Here is a 27,353-nt window from a genome sequence, read left to right as displayed (position 1 = left end):
GCTGGTTGGGGGGCTCTACAGGAATTACACTTTTTTTATTCTAATCATAAAGCATCAGTAGGTAATGTATTAGATGTATTTTTCTACAGACTTACTGTGGATTGAATTCGTCATAAATTAAAAAAAAAAGTTAAATGCAGATTTCCTGTGGTATAGCTTACCCACCTATACGAGGGAGGACCGACGCGATCACAGCCACCGACAACAGCATCACAGAGAAGCCCTGACAGATTTAAATCGAAGCTGTCGTCAAACACGACACATATGCACTGCAGAATACTCAGAACAAGAAGAAGAGATCATCGGTAAAACAACACCAAAAAAAAAAGAAGTGTCGCCAAGCCCACACCCGGTACATCAAAGTTAAAACCCATGTCACAATATCACAGTGGGATGTGAGGTTGACAGAAAAAAACAACACAAAACCCCCCCCCCAACAACCACATATTTCTCTCTAGTGCAACTCTCCTCTCTATAGACAAACAAACACCGGTTGTTTGATCGGTCTTGATCCCCCCCCCCCCCCCCCCTCCCCAACCTCCCCAGTTCAAATCCAGACCTTTTTTTCTTTTAAAGAGGACACACAACAGTATAGATCATGTTTCAGAGCTTACTGGCCCGAATGAATGCGCAGGCGGCCAGACTTAGTCTGCCAAGCCAGCTGACGGAAGGACAGTCAGTGGTGACGCTGCATGGGGGGGGGGGGGGGGGGGGGGGGGGATGGAGGGGCAGTGGGCGGGGGGGGTCTCTGTTCCTTTGCCTGGAGCGTTCAAGGAGGGTTCCCACGTGGAGCTGGAATGAGGGCGGCAAGGGTCGGGGACGAATCCACGGAGCTGGGCGTCTGTCAGCGGTTCTGTCTCGATTCTGTCTTCTCTCCTGCGTCTGCGGTGAAGGTCACATGCCCCGTGGCTCGCTCCTTCTCGGGCGAGAGATGCCTCTCATGGGGAACGCTGAGACGAGAGGAGAAGACACGGGACAGACGTTCAAGATACGGAAAGAGAATCGGCCGGGTTGAGGGGTTAAAATGTCACGGATGGAGACAAAGGGAAGTCTTTAGAGGCATGTAAAGTAGCCCCGAGATGACGTTCACATGATGTCTAACCTGAGAATGGATGTCGAAGCAGTGATCAGAGGAGGGTGGCTAACAGTTCTGCAGACAGAGAGACGTGGAGAGGAGATGGCACAGTTAATATCAACAACAACATCAGAGTGGCGCAGTCACCACATACAGTATATATATATATACACATATATATATATACACATATATATATATATATATCTATATATACATGTATATATAGATATATATGTCTATATATAGACATATATACATATATATATATATATATATATATATATATATACACGTATATAATACATAGAGTTGCCTAGCTGTACGTGACAACAATACTAAAAGAAATAACAAATTATTCTTTTAATTAAATTGCTTTGTCATTTCGTTTTTTAAGGTTTATGTAGAATGAGCATATCATGTTGTTATTGCTACGGACTATTAAAAAACAACAACAACAACAACAACAACAAAGAAAACAGTGACGCAAGGTGTACATTCACAATATCTCATCAGAGGACCTCCAGTCAAATAGTTCAAACTCTACCACAAGTACCCAGAATGCAAAGCGAAAGCGTCTCGTCTCACCGATGAGAACTTGTGCTCCGTCTTGGGCCGGCTGTCGGTCCCTTTGGGCTCCGACGTCTTCACTCCGTCCGATTGCTGCTGAGGACGAGACGCTGCTGGAAAGGAGGCGGCAGATATATATATCCCAGCATGCAATAGATATAACGGTTCAGAGCGAATCATCAGCGATGGAAAAGAAGAAGAAGTTGAGTGGGAATCATATAAGTTTGAACTAATGTGCTTCATCCATTCAGTGTAAGAACAGTTTGCTTCTGGCAGTGAGCTCCACTGGTGCAGCCGAGGGGAAGTTTACCACTCAAGGGTGCGTCCATATTAATTGCTATAAATGTGAAACAGTCGACTTTCGCTAACGTGCCGGTTCTTTTTCGCACCCTCGTCCCAGCAATATGATCGCCATTCTCCCAAAACTCACCAGAAACACCTCCCTGACTGGTGCTGCACGCGCCGTCGTCGGCCGCAGAGCTGAACACGAATGGCTCTCCCTTGAGTGGCGTAACACAAGACCCACTTTCCTGTCAGAGGGGAGAAGGAAGTTAGAATGACTTTTTAACCGACAGTATATATATATAACAAGGCATCTTCATAACCACGGCTCGAGGCTACCCCCGGGGTTGTATTTGCATTTTCTCCCTTTTTTTTTTTTTCTCTCCCCCTCCTCCTTTTCAAATGCAAAATGGTGCAAGTGAACGAAATGGATAGATTACTATGCAATAGATTTTTGACACCTGTCATTTCTGGAATATAGTGAAATTCATCAAACCTGCTCACATCTTTTTTTTTTTTTTATTGTAACAGAATAATTGGGAACCCATCTCCTCCACACACACACACACACACACACACACACAGTGAAAAGGAGACGAATATTAAATATGTCATCTGCTGTGTGGTTCTGGGGACGTGGTTCATGCACGCGTGGACCGTCGCGATTGCGCGGCCATCTTCTACCGCCCGTCTCCACCCACCAGTCCAGTGTCGTACTCCTCCTCGGCCTCGTGCTCGTCCTCGTGCTCCTCCACCACGCTGGCGAAGCTGCTGGCGTTGGAGGAGGAGCGGGATAGGTCCTGAGCCTCGGGGATGGACGGCGCCCTGCAACACATCGCCAAACTACACACCTGGGTCACTCTGACCGCACAGACAGCCGAGCTCTCCGTCAGCTCAATTTATTTGGGCACTGGGCGGAATCAAACTGTTTTTTTTTCTTCTTTTCTTTCATTTTAGTACTTTATTACGTTTACTTCCCGTAAGTCGTATAATTCATCATTTTTTATTTCACCAGCACCTCGGGGTTGCACTTTTCAAGCAAAGTGACAGCGGCCGTGCCAGACAGCGTAATCTTTTAAGCTGTTATGTAATGGATGCGACCCTCTAAATTAGCTCTATCTAGGGCAATGCTTAGTTTCAAGTGCAGCCATTAAGACACAGTAAAAGAAAAATCAAGCTCTATCGTGCACACACACTATAACCATTTCAAGAAGATTTATTGTCTCATATTAGTTTTAGTCTGTGCATGTATATCATTTTCTCAGATTTAAACATAATAGCTTGAGAGGCTTTGACTACGTGGGTTATCGTTTTTTTTTAATTACAAATGTATTCCCTATTCACCCACCCAAGGGATGAATCATAACAAGTCACTTTAATAAATGTAATAAAGTATACCATATAATGAATCTGCATGAGAGTCACCTGTTCTTGGTAGCAGGGAATTCGGGCGAGCTGTGATTGGAGGAGTTGTCTGATTTGTTGTCCTGTGAAAAGTGGGTTCCCTCCAGCGTCCTCATGGTGCTGGGCGACACCTCTCGGCTTCAGGACAGGGATGGAGATGTGAAACACGTCGGTTTACTTATTCATATGGTGTAACACATTAAACAAACTCTTGATGGATGTTATATATCTGAACATGCGTTGTCAGATCTGAAGAAGGGGCCCTTTAACTGCCACAAAACTGATGTTTTGGTAGCACTTGCCACGATGCCCATGTCTCATGGTAATAATAATGATATAATAATAATCATTTCACAGCACTGTATAAGTAATGATCTGGCCCACCAGATTATTATTTTTTTTAAACAGAACCATCTGAGAAGCTGCCATTGGAAACTGTTTGGAAAAGGGATTACGCTTTAAAAAAAAAAGAGAAAAAAGGTGATTGGATGAACCACCTGTCAATCAAACTCCAGCCAGTAGCAAGAAAAGCCAACACGTCTTTTTCCATTGAGAAAAGCCCTCAGTGCCATCTGTTGCTCTTCTTTCAGAGAGGACACACTTTGATATAACGGATGCGATTGCATTATTTACGCTGCCCTATTTCGGAGCAGCCATTCACACACACACACACACACACACACACACACACACACACACACACACACACACACACACACACACCTAAGCCAGGACTCTGATTGGTCCATGCCATGGTTTACAGACACCAGCCTGACAACAAGGTGGACTTTTCGTGGGATGTGTGATCCCGAAATGTTCACGTGATCTCGTAACGTTGCAAAAATCCAGCGGCTGTGCAAGATAATAAAATCATAGTTAACACTCAATAATATTAATCATTACACGTATGTGTTTACATGGCATTGTAGTCATGGGCATCGTAGAAAGTGCTCTCTTTACTCACTGATCAAATGCTGCTGCACAAATATTACATGAAAAGACGGGCCTTGTGAATGAGTGGCAGCAGGTTCTCCAAGCACACCTCTCATTTTGTTTTATGTACGTGAGCTTGCACGTTTGTTTTTTTTAAACTTCATTTCTTTTAAATTTATTAAGCAGCAGCTGATGTTGATGCAGGTTTAAACATAATTTAGCATACTAAATGATATTGTTTATTCTCCTGTACCAGTATTACCACTTAAGTTTCAGATTTAACAACAGACAAGGTGACACTACATCTGTCAGTTTGTTTAGCATCAACATTAACACATCAGTGCATGTTAGCTGAACGCACGCATGCACTGCGCGTATCCGGGGCAACCGATCGATGATCCGACCCTCCCGTATCAAAACCCGCCGTCCAACAAGAGCTCGCATCTTGAGGAGCGTCTTCTCTTCTACTGGCTCGACTTCCTCATCTTAACGCCTTGCTTCCATCTGTTGCAACACAATTCTCTCCTCACTACCCACTCGCGTCCTCTCACCTCCTCTCTTGGACCTCCTGGATGTTCTCGATGCCAATGGCGCTGCTGCGACGGGAGCTGAAGGGCCCGGACTTTTTCCTGGTCGGGCTTTTCCCGGGAATGATCAATGACTGACGGTGAGCAGCGAGAGAGAGAGAGAGAGAGAGAGAGAGAGAGAGAGAGAGTCAGACCCACACATACTACAACCACAGCATGCAAACTAAATTATGAACTGATGGCTTAATAAATCCTGTAATGACATGATAGTCCATGATACTCAGGGTTTCTGGCAGGGAGTTAATTAGTGATGTATATTCTCTCATAAAGAGTCCTGACAAACATCCCGTCGGGTTTTCTACACAACTTTTATTTTCAGTACTTCGGTCAGAGTGTCAGGTTTATTTGTTCAAACTTCAAGATGTCTGGTACACGCTTCTAATTCAAGACGCGGCATGATTCATCGGCGGGGGACTGTGCACAGGAACACAAGTGGGAGTCTGGTTATTCTTTCTCTTTTTTTAATTTCGTACTTTTCTCTTTTCGGAGTTTAGTGAAGGAATTCATGCATGAAGCTCCGTATGAATACATTAATCCGCTGCGAGGGAATAAATCATCTACGTGTAAAAAAAAAAAATCTACTTTACAGGTGAGATTCTATTAGATATATGAGCTATAACATCCCTTGATCCGCGATGGATCAATTCCCTTTCAGCCACACTGCGATGCGTGAATAAAAGAAGGTTAAACTACTTACATGAATGAATGTATGAATGAATGAATAAATAAATGAATGAATTAAATTATAATTAAAACCATAACTAAACAAACATGAGCATCAATTTTTTAAAAATATGAACTACTGACTGCACACGTTATGTCTTTGAGTACTATTAAAAGCGCTATATAAATTAAATGCATTATTAGTATTATTTATGATTACTAGACATTATGAGACAAAAGCAAAGTTAATACCAGAGACAACATTAGTAAATAATAAATAAATAAATATACATGAACCTCTTCTATCGTTCCTATCCCTATGGCACTGCCTCGGCGTCCATATTTACTCGGACTTTTCCCTGGAACAAGCAATGACTGAGCCACAGACGACACGGGGAAGCACAGAGAGAGAGAGAGAGAGAGAGAGAGAGAGAGAGAGAGAGAGAGAGAGAGAGAGAGAGAGAGGAGATTGAATAAGTCAAGAACACATCATGGGATCTCATGCACAGCACAAATCATTTTAAACAGCAAGCTGCATAAGAGCTTAAAAAAAAAAGACCTAACAGGGAAAGACATAAAATATATCGAGGAAATAGAGAAGCAACAGCAGACCGGGGTCCCACACAGCGGGAGACGGAGTGCCACCGATGTAGCGGCCATGTCTGCAGTTTCTTCCCTGAGGGTTACAGGGATTTTGTTGAAGCATTCAAATATGAGGAGGAAAAAAAAAAGTTATAAAGTGCTGACAGGATCCAAAGCTTTTAGCTTTTTTTTTTTATATCCTTTCAGAAATGGGGTCCATTTTTATTCCCAATTCAAAATACCGTCAGCAACCCGAATGCCAAACTGCAGTGAAGGTCAAAAGAAAAAACATAATTAACCCCCCCAGGTCCCTGAAAGAGATATCAGGCCGGTGTGTTATATATATATATATAGCTTCTGTGTCGCCGCACATGCACATCATACAACAACGTAAAGCGGTTGTAACGTTTACAGGAGGAAATGACAACCCCAAAAAAAAGCACATTATTACAGAGGGAGGGAGTCTGGGTAGTCATACAGTCGTTACACTAGATGGGTCTCTCAAACAATCTAGAACCTCGCGTTGACGGCTATACTAACGACATCCGAGGTAACTAACTGTGCCTCTCAACAAGAGTCTCTCATCAAGTGTGAATGGATGAAATGGAGAAAAATGAATGATGCCGTTCAAGGTAAACAGAGCCGGGGTTGATAATATTACATGTATATGTGTTAAAAAAATGTTTATGTGGCTGTCACGGCCAATCATTTTCATTCACGCTCATTGCTCGTCGCCGGAGTTTTTCCATAAGCTGCTAGCTTCACGGCTGCGGATGCTAACAATAGCAATGTTCGTTGTTGATGTTCATTATGACAATGTTGGGGCTTTGGAGGGAGGCCCGATGGGGACGGGCTGTCACTGACTTGGCAACTTTCACTGGAAGAGAGTTGGCAAACACTGGGCCGGGTTTTTTTTCTTCTTTTTTTTCGTTGGACCATTTTGTTATTATCATTGGCTAATCTAGCACACTCTTGCTAGTTTCTCAACATTACCAATCCCAGCTGAAAATGGGAAAACAGAATAAGCCGTCTATGAAAAAAAAAAAAAAAGGCAATGGATGAAAGCCGCTTCAATGGAAAGTAAGAGTGAATTAGAAATGCCAGGAATGAAAAGCAAGCGCTCGGAGGACGACATGCTGATGAGAGTAAATCGACACGCCGTGGCAACAGGAGTTATTTGCTAAAGTGCATATAAGAAAGCATAGTGGTTAGAGCAGTCTGTATTTATCCTGCGAATGGGGTTAAGTATATTGTATCGTGAACGTATGCGTTAGGTGGGCATCGTGTTGATGCCGAAAATGGGCTACTTACAATCCCTGGAGTTTTGGGGCTCTCTGCGGGATTGTGGGTAAAGCTGCCACTGTGACTAGTGGAGACTGTGTGTGACTTCTTGTTACTGAGGCCCATGGCGTCCATTGACTGGCTTCTGCTGCGGATGACCCGCTACAGAGAGAAACGAGGAGATACTGTCAGTGGATCCACTGACCGGTTTTCAAAGCATTAAATACCACGTGTGTGGGACTCGAACTCCATTAATAATCCAAATTAAGTCCATTTTTGAAAGTTGACCAACATGTACATGTTAGTAAATACGGTTGCTAATACACAGATTGATTCTGTGTATGAGGTACACAGTGTGTGTTTAGCATTTCTATTAGATATTTTAAAAAATGTGGTGGTGATAGGCCTTTTTAAAATGTCACAATAGAAAAAAAAAAGGTGTAGTTAATAATTCCATTTAGCTGCACCAGTTTTTCAGGGTCCTGGTAGTGTTGGCATCATACATTTCTGCAAACCACGAGATTGAATGTTTTTGGAACCCAAAATACTTTTCATTAATACGTTTCGTATCGGCCTTGTATCACACTCGCAGGAACGCACAATGTCACGTGGTTAACGGTGTTAAACGATTGGTTTGGTTCGAAAAAAACAAACATAGTTTGTGTTAAAAGATAACCTAACAACTTATCCGTAAACACGTAACTCCTTTAAATGAATAAAAAACACCCTCAGTGGATTTTATTGTGTAAAAAGCGTAAATTCTAGGTTTACTTTTGCTTTCACACAGGACACAGACAACGGTCTCCTGGGTGAAAGTCCTGTGTTTGTTTTAACAATCCACCATTACTCCCATCTGCCTTTCGAGGACTCTCCCTCTCTCTTGAAATACTTGTTATTTTTACCAAGTAACTTTTAATAAAGGACGCTTGAAACACTGGACCAGTTGCTCTGACCGTGGTTTGCAGAAACCTACGATTCTTACATTCTTACAGTCACAATGTAAGCTGTGAAAAAGGCCTATCACGAAATACTTACTAATATGAACCATAACTGTGTTATATATCCAACTCTGTTACATGCAATGTCAAAAGTTATATAGTTATATATAATAGCTTTGCTCCAATTGGCCCATTATTAATATGCTAATGTCTGAGGGCACACCTGTGTGTGTATATAGACATGTGTGTGTGTGTGTGTGTGTGTTTGAGTGTGCACATGAACTCATTGTTGTCTGTGCTAACACGTGTGTATGCAGGACTATTTTTGAACACTTAGGGGCAGTGCAGGTCAACAGGCAGGAGGGAGAGGCTGAGTAAAAGAAATGTCGGTTCACGGCAGGAGGTCAGGGAAGAGCGTAGGCTACGTGGCGGAGGAGGATGAAGCCGCATCTCTTATCTAAAGCGTATTGTGGGGGTTTGTGTCATGGGAGGAGAGGATGAAACACAGTGTGAGCCAGGAGGACAGAGGCAGCGAGGGGGAGATGGAGTGGGAAAAAAAATGTGCGGGAGGTTTAAGGGAGAAAGAGAGAGGCAGCAAGGTGGCTCTTGACAGATAGAAGGAGAAGGAGGAGACCCGATTTGTGGGCAGGAGTATATTTATACAGAGGTAGTGTATGCTCGTACGGAGAATAAACGCATCTTGAGACACAGGTGGATATATTTTCTGAATTGGTAAAAACAGAAAAAAAGATGTCAGAGAACCAGTTGGTGACACAGAGACAAGAGGAAAAACAGGCGAGGGTGGGGGGGGGTAAGCGCTTCCCACGGGGAGGCATGCAAACTGCATCATCAGCTCCCTAATGAGCTGTCATTAAATAGTTCATCGGGCACACGCAATCACAGCTCCGACCGCCGAGCCTTGGCGGCCGGGCTACGCTCCGCCACCCTAATGGTCATTGATGGAGCCCTCGGAGGAAGTGCCTTTTCATACACAGCAGGACGGTGCACCCCAACAACCAAAGAGCACAACCGTGGTGCGGAAACACACCGAGTTCAGCCGTCGCATGCCGAGTGAGGAAATCAAATGCCACAGAGGACTGGTCCTTTGAGATACTGCAAAATGTTCTACGCTTTGTTTTCTCATGTGTGAATACCCAGAATCCCAGCCAAGCGACAGAAAATAGCATCCTTAAAAGTTTTCTGCAACCATTCTCTGTCATGCATGGGGGGGGGGGGGGGGGGGGGGGGGAGTCGCAGATTAACGGTGCGCCTCGGCAATTGAGGGACGGGAGGGGTGGTGGCGGGGGGGGGGGGGGGGGTGGCGTACCTTGAAGGATTCGAAGAAGCCTCCTCCCCCTACGGCGGCCCCGTTCTCCAGCTTATCTTCGTCTCCGCCCAGACCCATCATGGACTGGCTGTTGATGTGCACCTCCTCGTACAGAGTCTCCAACAGGGCTGAGCGCGTGCGCTCCTGACAACGACACAGTCGGCCTGCAAGTTAGTCTGTCGTTTCAAATGAAGCGATATGGAGGAGGGGGGGGGACAGTGATGAAGATGATATGGCCGCGCCGCAACAGGATGTTAGACGTCAGCGCGCTGGAGCTCATTCGCATTCGCGGCTGCGCTTCTTATTATCAACAATACAACAGGCAGGATGCACACACCCAAGCCGACGGGTGTGTGTGCTCAATGTGCACAAATGCCCACGCGCACACACACACACACACACACACACACACACACACACACACACACACACACACACAAGCATTCACACTTCTATAACTCTATTTGCATTGCAACACTCTCCTCACCTCGAGCTTGGCAAACTTCTCGGCCTTGTAGCAGGCGTACTCGGCATTGATGAGCTTCGTGAAGAGGAACTCGCGGAACTCGTGGCCCTGAGGGAGGTGGATGCAGAGAACCGACAGCCAGGAGAGAATGAAGGTTTTACGATGTCTGCTTGTAAAGGGGAACTGAGTTTGTGTGACTGCTGACCTTTTTGAAGATGGCGGGGTCAGGCAGAGCAGGCCCAAAGAAAGGTACGTCGTCCCGCGCCGTCACGGACACCTGGAGGGGAAAGCAGGTGAGACACTGTGTGGTACGCGATTGCACAGAAGAAGAAAAAAAGCTCCCGAATGAGTGAATATGTGAAATGTTTTTTCACTGTCAATCAACGTTTTCTTGATACATCAGCGGCCTCTGGCCCCCCCACACACACACCTTGTAGGTGACGTCGTCCGTACACGCGTTCTCCACCTGCACCACCACATACGCGTGCAGGAAGTTGGACTGGATCATGTCTGGTACGAAGGGCGTGTTCTCCTCTTGGAACACGATGGCTACAATGTCGTTGCCGATGTGCCTCTTCCTCTGCAGCTGGACGGCACAGAAAAAACAAGAACTAACAAACAGCTGATACGCCTCAAATGACCAGTTGGAGCATCTCAAATGACCATTAGGAGCAACTCAAATGACCATTAGGAGCAACTCAACCGCACGCGCCCGACACCGAATCACTTCCAGGAGTCGCTCTGAAAGATTGACTGGAAATATAAATATAATCCGACAGAGAGGTGGACAGGATTTTGATCCAACAGCGCAGCCTCTTCTCCGAGATGAAAGATACCCTGGTTTCATCCCAAAATTAGCCAAACTAACTATATTCTTGAGAAGGATTTCACAGCTATTACAGCCACTTCTATTATTATTAGCTTGATCTTAATAACCTCTTACAAAACTTAAATAAATACACATAATAGCTCATGATATACATGATGGTGTGTACTGAAAACAATCAGAAAACCTACAGTACTAACTGACTATCAGAAATGAAGTCTATTCGTTTTTGTGAACTGCTACAGTAACACCAGATTCCCTCGCTGTATTATGTAGTTATTGTTATATTGTTACAATACCCTTTACATTTTGTTTCGGTGAAGCCCTGTTGTTTGCCTCTGGCCTCAGACAATATTAATTGTGCACAATAAAACGTTTAATAAATCTCAAATGACCTCCACGAAAGGTTATTTTTACCGTGTCTATCTTCCTGAAATGTAAAGCATGTTGTGCTGCATTTCTGGTATGAAGGTTGTTGTACAAATAAAGTAAATCTGTATTACTAGGACAAGAGCAGACCATTGTAGGCCTCTGCATTCGAAGGCTGTTGATGATGGGGAAATGAATGAATCGGGAAAAAAAAACAGTCAAATACCCAGACAATGAATTATGATTCTGCAGATGGCTGACTGTCAGCGACCCAAATCGGCACCGCTGAAAAGCAACATTTTGTTGCCAAAATGTTGCCAAGTGTCGTTTTGCCAAAAGGACACTTGGAGGACAGAGCGACTGTGTCCAAGTTCTACATTTGTATCCAAGCAATGCTTTTAAAAAAGACTCGGTGTTGCCAAGCACCAGGGACGGCTCGTCACCTCTTGGTCTTTTTTGCTAGGAACTCGCATTTAGACAGCTAAGATGTTCCCATGAATATCAGAGCAGATATGGCTTTTCCTTTCTTTTTTTTGCTGTTCTTTGCGAAAAAAATTCAGCAAATTAGAAAATATGACAACACAATGTGTGATTTAGGACTTTGCACGGACCCTGTTTGAGACGTGATGCATTTGATTTTCCTTTCAGAGATCAAATATAAAAATGATGTTGGAAAGATATCTTGGGGTTTTATCAGTTAGTGATAAACAGGAAATGCTCAGTCAGTGCAGACGGCCAATACAGGCCCAGCTCCCATGGTCCTCCTCAGTAAACACCGGGACACCTGCCCTCCGTCAGCCATCGGGCTATTTAACCCACTACAGCCATTCAACAGTGCCACTTCACACCTGTTTGCTGCAGCGTTCGCTGGCACACAGTTTAGCACAGCAAACATTTACTCTTAGATTTACAGATGATTCTTCTCCAGTTAGCAGCCTGATTGCTTTACTCCAGCGGAGAACAATAAACCATCTGTTTCGGGCCCTGACACGTTTTTTATTATTATTATAAGCTCATCACAGCAGCCAGAAACATGCCATAAAATAATATGTGGAAAAATTATTGAAATAGTTTGAATCCAATGCCTCAAACTCCGTGTCTTCTGATAGCGAGTTTCAAAAAAATATTATCTCAATTTGATAGATGTAAATGAGAAAAAAATCAAAGTCCTTTCGTGGAGAGAAAAGCACAACGCGACCATATTTTGAAATCGTGACACATGTGGCTGCGGAGGCAGGGCAGCCAGGTTGCCACGGCATCATCCCTGGGCGTATTAGCACTTAAGAAAACAAACTCAGCAGGCGTGGGGGCCGGATTGAGACGCTTGACATCTGTTAATGCCGTACATCCGCTCAAACCGGGTCACTCTCAATCGGATCTGGACACATTAATTCTACGCTTTCTCTCCCTCCTGAAATAATGCCATTACGGTTGCACTTTGCCTCCTTATCTTGAGCTCCCTCATGAATCATCCCATGTGGGTGCTGTTTACGTCCTCCGTTTCTCAGGCAATATGGACCGTCTGCGCGGGGTTACTGTGGTAACAAAGTCCAAACCGCGTGCGGCGTCGAAAAAGCTGGTTTTGCGCTAATGTAGCTTACGGCAACATTTCATCGCACAGATGAAAGTCTTCAGCCACAAAACCAGCAGCAGAAACACTCCAGCGGTGACCACGGCAACGCTCGTGGAAATGGTAAGAAGAAAAGATTATATTTCTGGGGGAAGGACATAAAACCTGCGAGTTGTTTGCCTAGCAAAGTTACCGCATTAGCAACGTTTTAAGAAGGAAATATAAAGTATAAGTAATTAGTAAATGAGTATAACTTACAATTTCATTTTTAGATATTCATGCTCTTTTGTATAGAAAGATAATTTTGTGAAGTAAGTTTATTTGCTTTCTCGCCCACAGTTAGCTAAACAGATCAATAACACGCTCACAGTCCGTAGCCTGATAGCTTAGCTTAGCGCAAATACCGAAAACAGGTAACAAAATCTGCCTAACAGCATCTCTAAAGCTCACTAATTAACGTGTGATATCTTGTTTATTTAATCTTAACAAAAATAATACAACTTGTCATTTTTACATTTTGCTTTTAGTACAGGTTAAATAAACAAGATGACATGTTAGTTGGTGAGTTGAGGTTCTGCTAAGCAGTTCCTGTTTAAATTGAGCAGGCAATAATAACAGCTTCATATTTACCGCACAGACATGAATATCTAACTGTCAACAAGAATACAAAAAAATGTCAAAACTTTTCCAAAATGATTCTTCTTGCTTCATTTTGATTTTACAGCCCTGAACCTATCGGCTGCTCACAACGAGAGGCCTTTTGAATTCAGTTAGTGAAGACAAAATGAGTTCCCCCGATAACACATCGCTGTTATACCTGCTGTGAGTCTCCCTCTGTGTAAGGAAGCTTGGTGGACACGTGGAACATAATCTCCTTATTATGGAAACTCGTGTAGATGGATTCTGTCCCCGTTTGCCCGTGAGTGACATCCAGGCCGCCCCGAAACCTGGAGAAGCAAAAGGAGAGGAGGGGAGATGAAAAATGGACTTGGTGAAAAGAGAAAATGGCAAGTTAAGGCGAAGAGAGGAAGACGGAGAAGAGACAAACAAAGCGGCGGACAAGTGGAACATAAGTGCATGCTCTCGGAGGACTCGGCCCTTCCACGCTCATCCATCATGGATGAAATGCCAAGGGCCCTTCTTCTGCCTACTCAATCATAATGTCAGCAATGCTACAAATATCAGGACGCTCTAAATTGCCTTTTTCAGGGATTCTGTTAAAGCCAAACTCTGATCAATAGCTTTCTGACCTGACAGGAGTAAAAGCACTTCAATCTGCTGTTGAGGGGAAACGGGGAAAAAGAAAGTGAAAACCGAAAAGTGTCCGAACCCTCTAAAGTCATGAAGATCAATCTTGTGGCCCAGGAACTCAAAGAACTCGACGAAGGACGGGCTTTCCTCCATGTTCCCGAACAGCTCCTCCTCTGACGTCTTGCGTGGAAGAAACAAAGGACATTTTTTTTTCAAGAGGAAGTGACACACTACTTCACAAGTGAGCAGCAGGCGTCTGTGGCGCGCGCTCACCTGGCCGAACTTCTGGTAAATAACCCCGAACTTGAAGTTGTTGCTGATCACATGCTCATCAAAGGTGACAATGAGCCTCGATGCCTGAGGACGAAGAGAGAACGGAAGGTTAATTCACAGATGTGACGTTGATGGATAGCGAGAGGGGGTTTATTTTGGAAATGAGGATTAGTGTCTACCTTTGGGAAGAGGACGGGATAAAACCTGTCCACGTTTACCTCTTCGCAAACAAGCTGTCGGTGGAAAAAGGAACATTCATCTTTTCTCATTTAAAAGCAAAATAACTTTTTTTTTTTTTACTGCTTATTCTGTAGGATAAGAACTGCCTACCTTGGCCATTTGAACCACGTTGGGGAACTCGGTAAGGCAGGAAATGGGAATGACATCATGGTAAGTTTTTATCTTTGTGCTGAAAGACAAACAGTTTGAAAAGTCAAAAAACGGATCAAGCGATGTGTTTCCTTTCTTTGATGTTTAGCATTCAAATGAACTGCCGGTTGTGCTTTATAATTAATCTTAAAAAGAATAAATACTTGTAATAGAAAATACACAAGAGCCAAAAACATCAGGCATAAAAAAGCACATAACATTGCAGTTTTAAGAAGTTTCATACAACTACGCAGACTCAGAGCAATCCTGCTATTAAAGAGTTAAAGTTAGTGCGTAATCAATTAAGACAATCAAATGATAATTATACGTAGAAACAACAAAAAAACAATGTCCTATGTTATAAATATTAACACTATACGTTGTTTCCGGATATTTAAAAAAAACATTATTCCCTAAACCTCTCAACATGGTACAGTCTGAGTTCTCCTCTGCTTTAAAGCCCTTTGGATGCGCTCACTTCCTGTTTGGCAGATTGGACCCGTGACCTTGTGACAAGCGGGTGACATGGATGGGAGCGCATGCAAACAAACATTTGGTGGATTGAACATCGAAACAATATGAATGTTGACTGTATGCACGTTGACCTGAAATGACTGAGCACGCTGTACCCATATGTGTTGACCATGACAACACAACCGAGCCACAGAGGCCTGGACTACACAACAGGGACTACAAGTCCCTTCTGGCGGCGCTGCAGGACGTCGTTATAGGGGATTAACTAGGTGACACTAGTTAAAACAACAAGCGCATCCACGTTGTAGTATTCCCTCACTGTGTGTGAAGCTTGTTTAAAGTTGACGGTAACGTAAGCCGCTCCTCCCCGCTCTCTTTTTCTTCAAAAAGTGAAAACGGGAACAAATAAGTGAGGTCAAACGGGGTTACCTCGGAAACCAACAACAGGCTGATCTTGTGCTTTTCCTTATCATTCTTTACACACATTACAGGCCCACTCTTCAAACTGAGAAAAACAATGTTTTCTTTATTCGTCAATATACTGCTGTGGCTGCCTTGAATAAGCACATTATCTATGTGAGCCGTCACGTGCGTATTCAAATGAAAAAAAACGTTAGTTTCTCGTTTTTAAAAGCCGAACGCATGAAAAACAGCATTTTCAACTGATGGAGCTGACATTTGCCTGAAATCAAGGAGCCATTAAAAAAAAAATATATATATAAATATATATATATGTTACGAATGTTAGTGGTTAATCTGCCTCAGTTATAAATGTAAGCTGTAAACTTTACAGGTGTAGCACCAGTAACCAGTGAAAAAACAACTTATAGGTCGTAAAAACCTGTCCTTCTGTGTGCTGAAGAATATAACTTGGTGTTTTTACAGTTTATAGAGAAAAAAGAAAAGATTATGACTTGTCACGTAGTTGTTTTACAGATGAAAAACCTTGTGGGCTGAGTGAGTGTCGCCTCGCGACATACTCATCCACTCGAAAAAGCTCCATCAACAAAAGAGGGAACGCAGCTCCTAAAATCTGGAGTGGAGCCTCTCGGGGCGCTAGACATTAATTCGCAGAGTGATGTGGAGCGAACGGTTCTGCCTCCGCTCCCACTCGGCTGTCTTTAGCAGAACGTGGAGGACTTTCGGCGAGTGGGAGCCGGTCCGCTCGTACACCGTGGATGAGTCGTGGGCTGAGAGTTGAGTTTTTAAAGTTTGGATGTCTATTGTGCGCCACACAGACATTTTAACTGGTGCTGTTTGTACTCACGTTATTACACGACTCCCAAACATAAATGAGAAAAGTATCCGTTGGACTCTGGTGTGGGTTTCAACCTCTACAAATATGCAACGTTGTTATTGGAAACGCTTTCTATGACGCACATAGTGCCGTTTACACTTACTTACGATGTGTTATTATCTGCTTGTAGCACCGTATTGTTATAGTTCTAAGCACTCGTGAACATTTATGATGCTTTATAACAATAATCATCGCAAATGATGTATTAAAAAATCATGTATAGTGGCATAAAGTCGAGTTTCGTAATTGCGGGGTCACTCACTGACACTATTTTTGCCACAAGGATCATTGTGTATTATAATTTCCATGGTTCCATTTCTGTAATGCGTAATAATCACTGTTATAATGCATTGTCACGTGACTACGCCTAAGTAACTTATAATCACATTATTATGCATTACAAAAAACAAAGAAGTTATTATAAAATGCATTAGAATCAGTTATGATTATTTACAGTTTTATTTATTATGTTTATAAAGCATTGTGAATATGTACAAGTTGTTATAACTCTAATTTCACTGTGCTATAAACAGATTATAACATATTACAAGTATGTTTAAAATGCATTGTAGACATGGATGTCACAGCAAGTGTCACCATTATTATTATTATTATTATTATTATTATTATTTCCAAATACCTGAATTAATTTAGTTATTTTAAACATTTAAAACAAGAAATTATGAATTATTGTTTAAATAAAAATAATTGCCAAAAAAATCCCTGCATTACACGAACATCTGAAGCCAGATTTGTTGCAGGTTCAATGTGAGGAAATGTCCAGAGAGAGAAAAGAGAGAGAGAGAGAAACATCGAAAGGGAAAATGGAGTAAAGGAAAAATAACAATAGATGGGAGACTGTGAGAGGACTCTGACTAAGAGCTAGAGGAGGGGGGGAGGAAAGTATAATTGGGAGAGAAAACAGGTCAGATATGAAAATAATAGGAACTGTACCGGAGCATCAAGCGCAGATGCTCTTGATCCCCAATGACATCGTACTTCATGGAAAAGACCAAGTGGCCCAGGGCAGCATCCATGGTGTAATAATTAAAGTGTTCCTGGGGGCAGATAAGCAGAAGAAACCTAAAAGGATGAAAACTCCCCCGGCGACAAACAGACGGCTAATAATGAATTAGAAATGGAACGGGGTAGAGAGAGAGAGAGAGAGGGACTTTCTTATATTATTTTAATTTAGGGGAGCAGTTGAAGTGCCCTCGAGGAAAAAAGGTATGAAACAAGGTACCACCTTTACTTATGTGGAACTTATTAGGTATACACACATATATACAGTATTTACAAGTAGGCAATTTGTTTCAAAGTATCATATCCCAATAATATATGCAACATTTAGTGGTGCGTGTACTTTATCACTTCGAGAGGGAACGCTAACGGCAGCACAAGTAAAATGTGTTTAAAAAGGGATTGCCGACTAGTGCGGAAACAGTCTTTTTGTCCTCAACTCCCCACAAGGCCGACCCGGTAGTCGTGAAGGTAACTGAACGATAGATAACACGACACACACAGAAACTCTGAAGGATCTTTTTATTTGCCTTTTTTAAAGTCCTGTTTTTTCTTTTTTTTTTAGCTAAACACAAATGAGCCGCCAAGTTCTGCCAATTAACACCAAATTTCTATTTTTTTTCTTGCTTCGTGTTCTCAAATTGACTCAGAGCACTTTATACCAGGCGAGTGCATGTACGAGATGGATTTCTGTTTTGAAATGCATAAAACCATACTGCCCCCCCCCCCCCCCCCCCCCCCCACCCCCACCCCCATCCTCACCTTGCCCATGAACTGCTTCCGGTAGATCTTGGCCATGCTGTTTGTCTCCAGTTTGACGTGGGAGGCCGGACATGGCGGTCGATCCGCCTCCAGTGGGTCTTTGAGCTCATGATTGTTCCCTTCGATCCAGTAGCCTCCAAACTGGGGCAGCAGGATGAGCGGAAAGGGGCTCGTGCGACCAAGAACCTGTCAAGCGATGGACAAGTGTTTAATACTGAAAAGCATACTGATGAGCAACCAAACAAGCGCTTCCTTTTGAAACCCCCTTTTTAAAAAAACTGTACGCCGTCTGGCATCTTATAAAATAATGTCGTGCGAGTTTATTTGTGAAGGGAGTTGCGTTGCGTGTACCTCGTGAACGCTGGGATAAGGGATGTAGTCCTCTTCGGTCTGCGGGGAAGGAAACAAATAGGAGTCAAGCTGACAAATAGGCGCTTCCGAGTCATACTTTGAGTTGTGGGGGCTTTGAGGGGAATAACAATGAGCGCACACACACTGTGACACTATCAGCCTACTTTTTTTTTTACGGGGGTTATTTTTTTTCTCATCCGGCAAACATGACAGAGGACAAACTAAGCAGAGTGTTCCTCTCTAGCGAGCACGTAGCTCTTATTTATTTTTTTATCTGAGGTTATAATGTAACTGTTGGAATGAATTTAAACCGGTTTTATTTGTTTAAAAAAAAGAAATGTCCACTTATTTACAACGCAAGCTTTCGCCGGTTCCCGCTGGATATCCACACGCCGGTGAGAGATCATTTTTTGCCATTTGATAGTCGCGCTCAGTTATTGGGCTTCTGTGATGTCCGTTGGGAAAAAAAACTCGCTTTACCTTCAATTTCAGATAGTGATTTTTTCAATTTCCCAAAAAACGCCTTTTAACAAGCTCAGCAGAGCGCGCCGGGTCGACTTCTATCGGCTGGAGCAGAAGTGAAAGCAAGAGAGCTTTTCTTTTCTTTTTCTTCTTTTTTTTTATTTATTGTCAACTAAATGAAGTCTTACAGGAAATACAACCTTTATTATGACGCTGCATTATCGGCGGTGGAGGAAGGAGGAAGAGTCAGAGCATCAGATTTCTATCTATTATGCCAGTGGTTCTCAAATGGGGGTACGTGTAGGCACCCCAGGGGGTACGTGAGATTAAACAATATATATTTAAAATTAGCGTAAATTCAGAATCCCTTCTTAAAAATGTTTATTATATAAATATTCAAGTGTAAGTTCATCAACTGAATTAAATATATCCTATATTAAATCAGACACCTGTGTATTGTATTACATCTTGTTTTTCAACCATAAAATGCTTTGCGCTGGTTCGGGGGAGCTTGGCTGGAAAGATATTTCACAGGGGGGAACCTAACAGAAAAAAAAGTTTGAGAACCACTGCATTAGAAGGGTATAGAAGGGTTCTCTGTAGAACCTCTCATAGGGGTTTGTGGGTGGAACCGTTGACAAGATTGTTCTGGGACCCTTGATGTTGTGTTCTAGGTAGAATCTTTATGAACAAGTTATATCCGTAAGCAAAAAGTGTTCTCCTATGGGAACAAGCCGAAGAACCCTGTATGGTTCTAGTGAGCACCTTTTATTTTAATAGTGTTAATAAATAATAATAATAAGTCTTTTATGCAAACTACAAAACCCACGATATACATTTTCATACAGCGGCTCTTACGAAAAGTTAATTCCAAAAAAGTCATTTTCAGCCTTTTAAAAAAAAAAAAAACTTCAGGCTTCAAACTCAGTTCTAAAAAGATCGTCTTTCGGGTTTTCGTGCCGTTATTGAAATTCTCAAGTTATGTGACAAAAACATCAGCGTTGACTTCCCGTTTCACACGAGGGAATGAAGGCAGCTGTCTCCTGGCACCCGCCACGTGTCTGTGTGTGTGTCTGTGTGTGTGTGTGTGTGTGTGTGTGTGTGTGTGTGCGTGTGCGCGCGTGCTTCACTGGTCTTCATACTTCCTCGTTCACGATCACGTGGATACAATCCGAAATGATTTCCTGGGACGTCTATAATTTTCTTCACAGCTCCGAATGCTGACCTAAAGCCGCGCTGGACGTTCCCTGATTTCATGTCAGTCCACGGGGAAAGAAACGCTTCCATGTTCTTACGTCAGACGAGTGACATCTTTTGTGTCGCCCTCTCTGACTTGACCTCAGAAAGGATCTCCCAGCCTGTCATCCGCCTGCCTAGGTAACAGGACCGCTTAGGCAGCCGTATTCTGTCGACTCGGTGAGCGTCCTAAAGCCTATCTGACGGCTGATAAGGACGGGGTTTTAGAACTCTGCCATCACGGATCCTTCACCGGGGCTGCTGCGGCGGGTTCGTTCTACAAAAAGGAGATGTGAGGATTTTTTTTCCCGCGACTCACTTTGAGGGGGGGAGGGAGGGGGCATCTCTGCTCATCCATTCTGCAACCCTGTAGAGAGAGAGAAACGATGGGATGCTGAGGGAACAGGTGGAGTATCACGTGCAACCATCAACACATGTAAGAAACTTGGGATTTATGTCTTAAGCGGGCGGCACAGAGCGAGATTATTCTGCGTTGGCAGCAAATTCATGTTTACATAAGGCGAGCTCGACGGACAGATGGGAAGAGGAAGAGGAACTAAAGAGGAGGGGTACCTCTGGGATTTAGAGAGAGGGAAAAAAGACGAGCGGAGATCAGGGGAGGCGTTTCCATCACCGTCGATATATATTATTAATTCAAATTCAGGGCCAATAAAATGCCAAAGGAGGGCATTTACTCTATCTAACCTTGTTCTGCTGACTCATCATAACTGCTGACAGTTCCCAAAGCACAGAGATAGAAGAAGGAACAAAAGCATTCCTGATCACCGGTCTCTTTGTGTGGAATACCCGGCAGCGAGATATGAATCCTATATCAAATTTGATGTGTTTTTTTTTTCTTCGTGTTTTTTCCTTCTTTCTTTCTTCTTTTAGGACTGAGGAAGATGAATCAAATGGAAATTGGAAATGCTTTCATTAAATTCATTCTTTGGAGACGGGTTCCACCTGCTTGTGTTTTTCTCTTTCCCTCGACTCGTTCATTTTTCCTTGTTGGAGAATATGCGTCGCTAATAATAAAATACGCTGCTGTTGTCTGCAACTCGAGACGAAAGGAAAACAAAATGAATGTGGTTTTTGAAGGAGCTCAGGAACACTTTTATGCCTGTGATTTTTTTCTGCCAGCAGAAGATTGTTTTTTCAGTGTTTCACATATTATACAACTAAAATCATGTTTTTGTGCCCCTTTCAGCAATATATTCTCTCCCATCCAAGATGTTCTCATAGGAGACAATAACTATACTGCTTCTGGATCCTGTTAACGTGACCCTGACAATGACAAAGAGACGAGGTCGCCGTGCAACATACATGACAAATTAGATGATGAACGTGTGGATGCATAGTATCAAAGTTACGATAATAACGTACGTTTAAACTCTCTCAGCTGTTCTTGATTCTGGTTTGTGTTCAACATCACCGGCTACAAAACCAAATCCACATTCCCTTCAAATCCACATCGACATCTCACACATCTGGTGACGCAAACCACGCAGCTGTGACGGGGCGACGCGAGGACTTTGTTTAGCACATTCAGAAGCATCAGGTTTCTAAACCCCCCCCCCCCCCCCGCGTTGAGGGCAACGAGAGGGAACACATGGAGACGCATCGCAGCAGGTTGTGAACCGGAATACAGAAGTAGTGGGAAAAGCAGGCAGACGTGAGTCTGGAAATAGAAGTCGATGCAAGTTTTATATCCGAAGCGAGCGGGAAATTCAGAGGAGGGCCCTTTGATTAAAGCTCGGGAGGAAGAACGGGGGGCGGGGGGGGGGGGGGGGGGGGGGGGGGGGGGGGGGGGGGGGGGGGGGGGGGGGGGGGGGGGGGGGGGGGGGGGCGCTTACAGTACCTGCATCCTCTCGATCATGGCAAACAGGTCCGAGCTCTGGGGAAGAGAGTTGACACGGATCCAAAAAGGGACAGTTGATGATCCATTCATCTCTCTGGCTGTCATCCTCCCTGATTCCTTATTTAACTACGAGTGCTCTCCTCAAAAGCATCCCCTCACTGAGGCTCCATTCAACTCCTGGGGAATCCTTCCTCCACACTTGAAGACAAGAGACTGTAAACCAGTAGGTCTTTGAGGGGGGGGGGGGATGGGCCCCTCGATGCTCCTCGTGGCCTCTCTCTCTCTCTCTCTCTCTGTGTGTGTCGTCTACAGCCGACATCTCATCTGACTGCACGCAACGGGGGCCAATTTAGCTGGAAGGCGCCGTTGTTTTTTTTCCCCAGTCGCATTATTAATGTGTGGACGAGATCATATTTGACCTATCGGACAAAACAAGCGGACATAGTGCACGAGGCGGGGAATTAAAACAATGAATTGCCGTGGATGGCCTGGCTTTCTGGGTGCCGAGTCAACCTTGCCGTGGATCAAGTCCGAATCTACAATTACACCTCGAACCGTGCACCGTTCACAAATGTGGTGTTCTGTCCAATTAGCAACGCTATACCGGTACAGGTGGGAGCAACACCTCCGCGGGGGGGGGGGGGCAATGCATTTCTCATCCGCAGAGGCCACGCTACGGATTCTCAGCAGCTCCGACCCCCCCCCCCCCCCACCCCCCCAACCCCCTCCGCTCTGCATGTAACGCGAGTGGACTGGAGTGCCAAGCTGATGTTTCCACATGACGGCTTCAATTTACCGAAGGCACTGCAGGACGAGCGGAACGCACGCACGCACGCACACACGCACACACACACACACACACACACACACACACACACACACACACACACACACACACACACACAGACACACACAACCACAGACACACACAACCACGGCAAAGCGTTTACTTGCATGCATATAAACATTTTCACACGTGCGATCCTCCATGAAAGGCGTCAGCACCCATAAACGCACACTCGCTCACACACACACACACACACACACACACACACACACACAACACCTGGAGCCTGTTGTTGAAAGTGGAAATAAACAAAGCCATATGCAACAAACGGCAAACATTGTCTCGTGCGGACTCTGTTACCGGTGACCCGTGCACTTGAACCACGTCAGTGCTGAATCTCTCCTGAGGAAGATGGTAAGCGATGCACACCTGGATTGTGGAGGAGCGGTTTGAGTGCATGTAGACGGTATACACAGCATATGTCCTAATAAAACTAGAATCATTATGTCATAATGCCATCATCAGGTTAAAAAAGGAATGTTTTTTTAAAGTATGCGCTCTGGGCAGTTTCTGTATGGGGCTAAAAACAGATCCGAGAGCAGTGGAGCATGTCTCTTATCTGAACACACGCAATCCAATACACTGTTCCCGCAGCACCAAAACACACACATCTATCTGTCTCTAAGCTACCTTAAGAGTGAAACAAGCAACAACAACTGGAGCGAAAAAGAGTCTCTCACTTCCAGCGAGTGAAAAATACTCACATCGCTGAGGCATCGTCTCTTGAGAAAAGGCTTACTGGGAGGACTGTTGTCGAGCAGCCCGTCCAATGAGGCGTTCGGAGCTATCCTGAGATCAGTCATCTTTCCCACGAGTGTACGGAGGGGGAGGCAGGCTGACGAGAGCGAGGGTGTCGGTGTCACCGTCAGCCCACGAGGAGAAAAGCCCGGGTTGACAACGACACACTCACACTCGGTATAGTGTCGCTCAGGTAATAAACTGGGGAGAGAAAAACTAGATGGCTGGCAGAATCCATACATCCGTGTGTGAGGTAGAAGCATGTGTGTGTGTGTGTGTGTGTGAGAGAATGTCCCTTCCTTCCCCCTTTTTTTTTTTATTTTTTATTTTTTTAATGCCTGCTCCCGCCCTCCCGTAGACACACACAGCTGTTCTGTAGGAAGCAAGAGAGAGGGAGGAACACCGGTGCACACACACACACACACACACACACACACACACACACACACACACACACACACACACACAGCAATCAAAATATGAAACTATGCTCTTCCTCTTTTCCCTTCGTCTTGCATTTCTCAAGCTTCCCGCTCGATCCCGCTATACGGTCAATGCTTAATAACCCAAAAAGGGGGCCATCGTAAATAAAAAGGAGAAAAGTTGATAAATGAGTGGTGCGCTCGTGGTTTCTCCATGAAAATGCATCGGGCACACTTCACTGCATCGTGTACAAATGTGAAAGCTCCGAGTGTTATAAATTCCACCGGGGGGGGGGGGGAGAGAGATATGTGAGACAGCCACGCTCCCTGCATGGGGGTGGGGGGGGGGGCTTAGCCAACCACAGCACCTACGAAATCCTGTGTGCATAGTTAAGTATAGTATGACACGAGAGCATGAAAAGATAAGGAAAAAAAACAGAGGAGGAAAGGAGAGATTAAAATACGAAGGAAGAACTGTGGGATGAAAGAGTCTTTCTCCACCAGCCACACTCCCAACATCAGATACCAACAAACACTGACCTACTTTTAAATGTCTCTTCATACTAAGTAACTCGACTTCCTCCTTTACTCCTGCAATCACCACGACCACGAAGAGCGTCATAGGCCGGGGTTATACTTTTGTCTTTTGTCATCTGATCCTTCCAGAATGCGTTAACTGCCAAGTCTATACGCTTGGATGTAGCTCGCATCGGGATCCCATCAGCTGGAACACAAGCTGAGGTGGATCGGCTCAGATTGAGGTCAGATCTCAGCGAGTTGTGGGCAGCATGAGGGAACAATACGGATCATCTTGCGTCATCTTCCTTTTCCTGAGTGACCTGGACTGGACCGCAGCGGAGACTCGTTGTCTCGCGTCGTTTTAAAGTTACCGTTGATGAATTTACTGCTTAAATATGAACGCTTTTTTGAAAAACACAATAACAGGGGACTTTAGTTGTGAATAACTGATAGGAGATTGTGTTTACCACAGAATTAGTGGAGCTTTGGCAACCTGCGGTTCTGCTGCGAAAATGTCATTCTCTCATTTGACCAGCAGGGGGCGACTCCTCAGGTTGCAAAAAAACCTGATTGTTTAGAAGTCTGTGAGAGACAAAAAAAGACTATGATTTACTACCTCAATCATTGTAAACAACAAACAGTTGATGGTCTCAATTGCCAGTTTGTCTTCTTCAATACAGCATGAAATCAAATGTGTCTATCCACCATTTTTACGGCCACAAAATAAATACGATCGCATTAAAGTGTCAAGTGTAAGCCCGCGGGTATTAGTTTGACGCATCGGGCCGCTGACCGAGTCGCCGTATTTGAAGAGTCGGGAGTGAGGACGTGCCGCAGCATCGCAATGGGCCTGCCTTTTAGACACCGTCTCATCCGGAGGTTACATTTCATTACTGAGGATCCGTTCACTCGGGTCTAGACAGGCTTTAGAGCTGAATGCCAAAATAGGATTTGAGAACAATCACAGAGGAAAGTCGAATACTAATTACATACTTTCCTGATATTCACGTATAATTGTCACATGGTGGCAAATGGGATACTAATTGTTATTCAGAATCCCACGATGAGCACGGACATTGTTTCAGTCGTAAAGCATACTGATTGCGAAGCTGCGTCGGTGAGTGCGACGCTTTGGCTCGAGCTGGAGACGACCAAGAAACACGAGACAGGAAACGCAGGTGTGACTTGGAGGTTGTCTTGGCTTCATTGTCCCCGCACGTCTTCTAAGCTGCTCACGTTTCATCAAAAAAAAAATTATTCAATGATATAATCAGACTGCCGTGGCGGAATAATAATACATATGAGGGCTGTTGAAGCCATGAACCGTAAAGTCCAGACCTTTATGCTCAGCTCTGACTCCGGTACTTCATAAACTCCTCACAACCAGAGCCCCATTTGAAATTCTACAAACAAATTGTCAATGATCTGCATCCAAAGCAATACCCCCCCCCCCCCCACCCCGCACCTCCCGGCATAGCCGCACCCTCAAAGGCAATACAGTGAAATGGAAAAACTAAACTTCAAAGAGATTCAATCAATGGGCACAGAAACCTCTCATTTCAGCCAGAGGAAAAAAATCCAGCGGGGTCCACTCATCAGGTCTGGCTCCGGAGACGAGCCTGACCTTGCTGCGCCCCCCCCCCCCCCCCCCCCCGAGGTCTAGGGGGGACACTAACTGAGCCACCACTTCACTTCACTCAGTGGTTGAAGGGTTAAGGTCGACAGAGCTGCGGCTGGGGTTTTCTGTACGCTCGAACGGATCTCCCAACGGTGAGTTTAGACCAAGAGACCACTGAGCCCCCCCCCCCCCCCCCCCCCATCGTCTCTTGCATTTTGATGAACATCTGCTGGGCTTTTTGCATGTGAAATGCATCGTTATCACTAACTGCCTTATCGAGGACTTGAAGACGAGCGGGTTGAAGAAATTTAGTGTTGCGGCTACGTCACCTCGTTGGATTCACGACGGGCAGTTTTGACAAAAAGGATCCAAAAATCGACTAAAAATATGACCTTTTTTTTTTTTAAATTCAGAGCATCAAAACCTGGCGCCATCTGAACCAGCAGGAGTTAACTCAGGTGTGTTGTGTGAGCCTCGAGCTTCTAGCCTCAGGTAGAGATGAGAGACAGGGAGCGGACCCCCGGAGGTCTCGATAAACTCACCTCTATCTCACCTCCACACACTCAGACTTTTTTCCTTTCCAAACTTGTAGCCTTCATTCAGCCAAAGTGATATCACTCGATCGCACTTCATCACCTCCCTCTGGAGCCATTAGGCCTAATGGGGATGCTTTTCACATATTATGCAGCGGCACTCCCAAAGACCCGTCGCTGTGACTTGTTGACGGAGTTTCCCTTTTAAAAGCCAAACTGAAGGAATATTTGCGATGGTCATTAAGGAAAGCACGCGCGTGAATCCCCCATGAGCTCGAAACCCGGATGAATCTGTGACTTTGTTTGAATAAAGCGACGGTTCGGTTCGGTTCGCTCTTCTGCTCTCAAACCTGAAAACAGAGTGACGGAAGTCTGCAGCAAAATCACTGCCACTCATCAGAAATACTAATCTGAGCTGCAGACAGCTGTTAAAGAGAAGCGGAAGCCATT

The 27,353-nt window shown here is 44.4% G+C and overlaps 1 protein-coding gene across 4 annotated transcripts in view; it reads right to left on the bottom strand.

Moving 5' to 3' along the window:
* Positions 1 to 773: 773 nt before the first annotated feature.
* si:dkey-166d12.2 (rap1 GTPase-activating protein 1) overlaps positions 774 to 27,353 on the bottom strand; it is a 52,775-nt gene continuing 26,195 nt past the window's right edge. The window contains exons 4-25 of one of the 4 annotated variants that reach the window (XM_034532932.1): positions 20,688 to 20,735; positions 18,671 to 18,709; positions 18,320 to 18,505; positions 17,492 to 17,595; positions 14,728 to 14,806; positions 14,577 to 14,630; positions 14,398 to 14,481; positions 14,204 to 14,304; positions 13,691 to 13,820; positions 10,539 to 10,694; positions 10,314 to 10,385; positions 10,130 to 10,216; positions 9,643 to 9,786; positions 7,408 to 7,539; positions 5,812 to 5,889; positions 4,816 to 4,925; positions 3,353 to 3,469; positions 2,629 to 2,770; positions 2,076 to 2,175; positions 1,664 to 1,758; positions 1,103 to 1,150; positions 774 to 950 (exon numbers count right to left, since the gene is read on the bottom strand). In XM_034532932.1, coding sequence (XP_034388823.1) covers positions 1,142 to 1,150; positions 1,664 to 1,758; positions 2,076 to 2,175; positions 2,629 to 2,770; positions 3,353 to 3,469; positions 4,816 to 4,925; positions 5,812 to 5,889; positions 7,408 to 7,539; positions 9,643 to 9,786; positions 10,130 to 10,216; positions 10,314 to 10,385; positions 10,539 to 10,694; positions 13,691 to 13,820; positions 14,204 to 14,304; positions 14,398 to 14,481; positions 14,577 to 14,630; positions 14,728 to 14,806; positions 17,492 to 17,595; positions 18,320 to 18,505; positions 18,671 to 18,709; positions 20,688 to 20,735 — 2,067 coding nt within the window. In that variant the 3' untranslated portion in view covers positions 774 to 950; positions 1,103 to 1,141. Of the gene's footprint in view, positions 951 to 1,102; positions 1,151 to 1,663; positions 1,759 to 2,075; positions 2,176 to 2,628; positions 2,771 to 3,352; positions 3,470 to 4,815; positions 4,926 to 5,811; positions 5,890 to 7,407; positions 7,540 to 9,642; positions 9,787 to 10,129; positions 10,217 to 10,313; positions 10,386 to 10,538; positions 10,695 to 13,690; positions 13,821 to 14,203; positions 14,305 to 14,397; positions 14,482 to 14,576; positions 14,631 to 14,727; positions 14,807 to 17,491; positions 17,596 to 18,319; positions 18,506 to 18,670; positions 18,710 to 20,687; positions 20,736 to 27,353 lie in introns of those variants that run through there. The other 3 variants (XM_034532928.1, XM_034532929.1, XM_034532930.1) reach the window with 3 other exon arrangements.

This window comes from Cyclopterus lumpus, chromosome 5 (genome assembly GCF_009769545.1).
Source record: "Cyclopterus lumpus isolate fCycLum1 chromosome 5, fCycLum1.pri, whole genome shotgun sequence".
Lineage (NCBI taxonomy): Eukaryota > Metazoa > Chordata > Actinopteri > Perciformes > Cyclopteridae > Cyclopterus > Cyclopterus lumpus.
The sequence above is the reverse complement of the archived record's forward strand: the minus strand, read 5'-3'. Positions and strand labels throughout refer to the sequence as shown.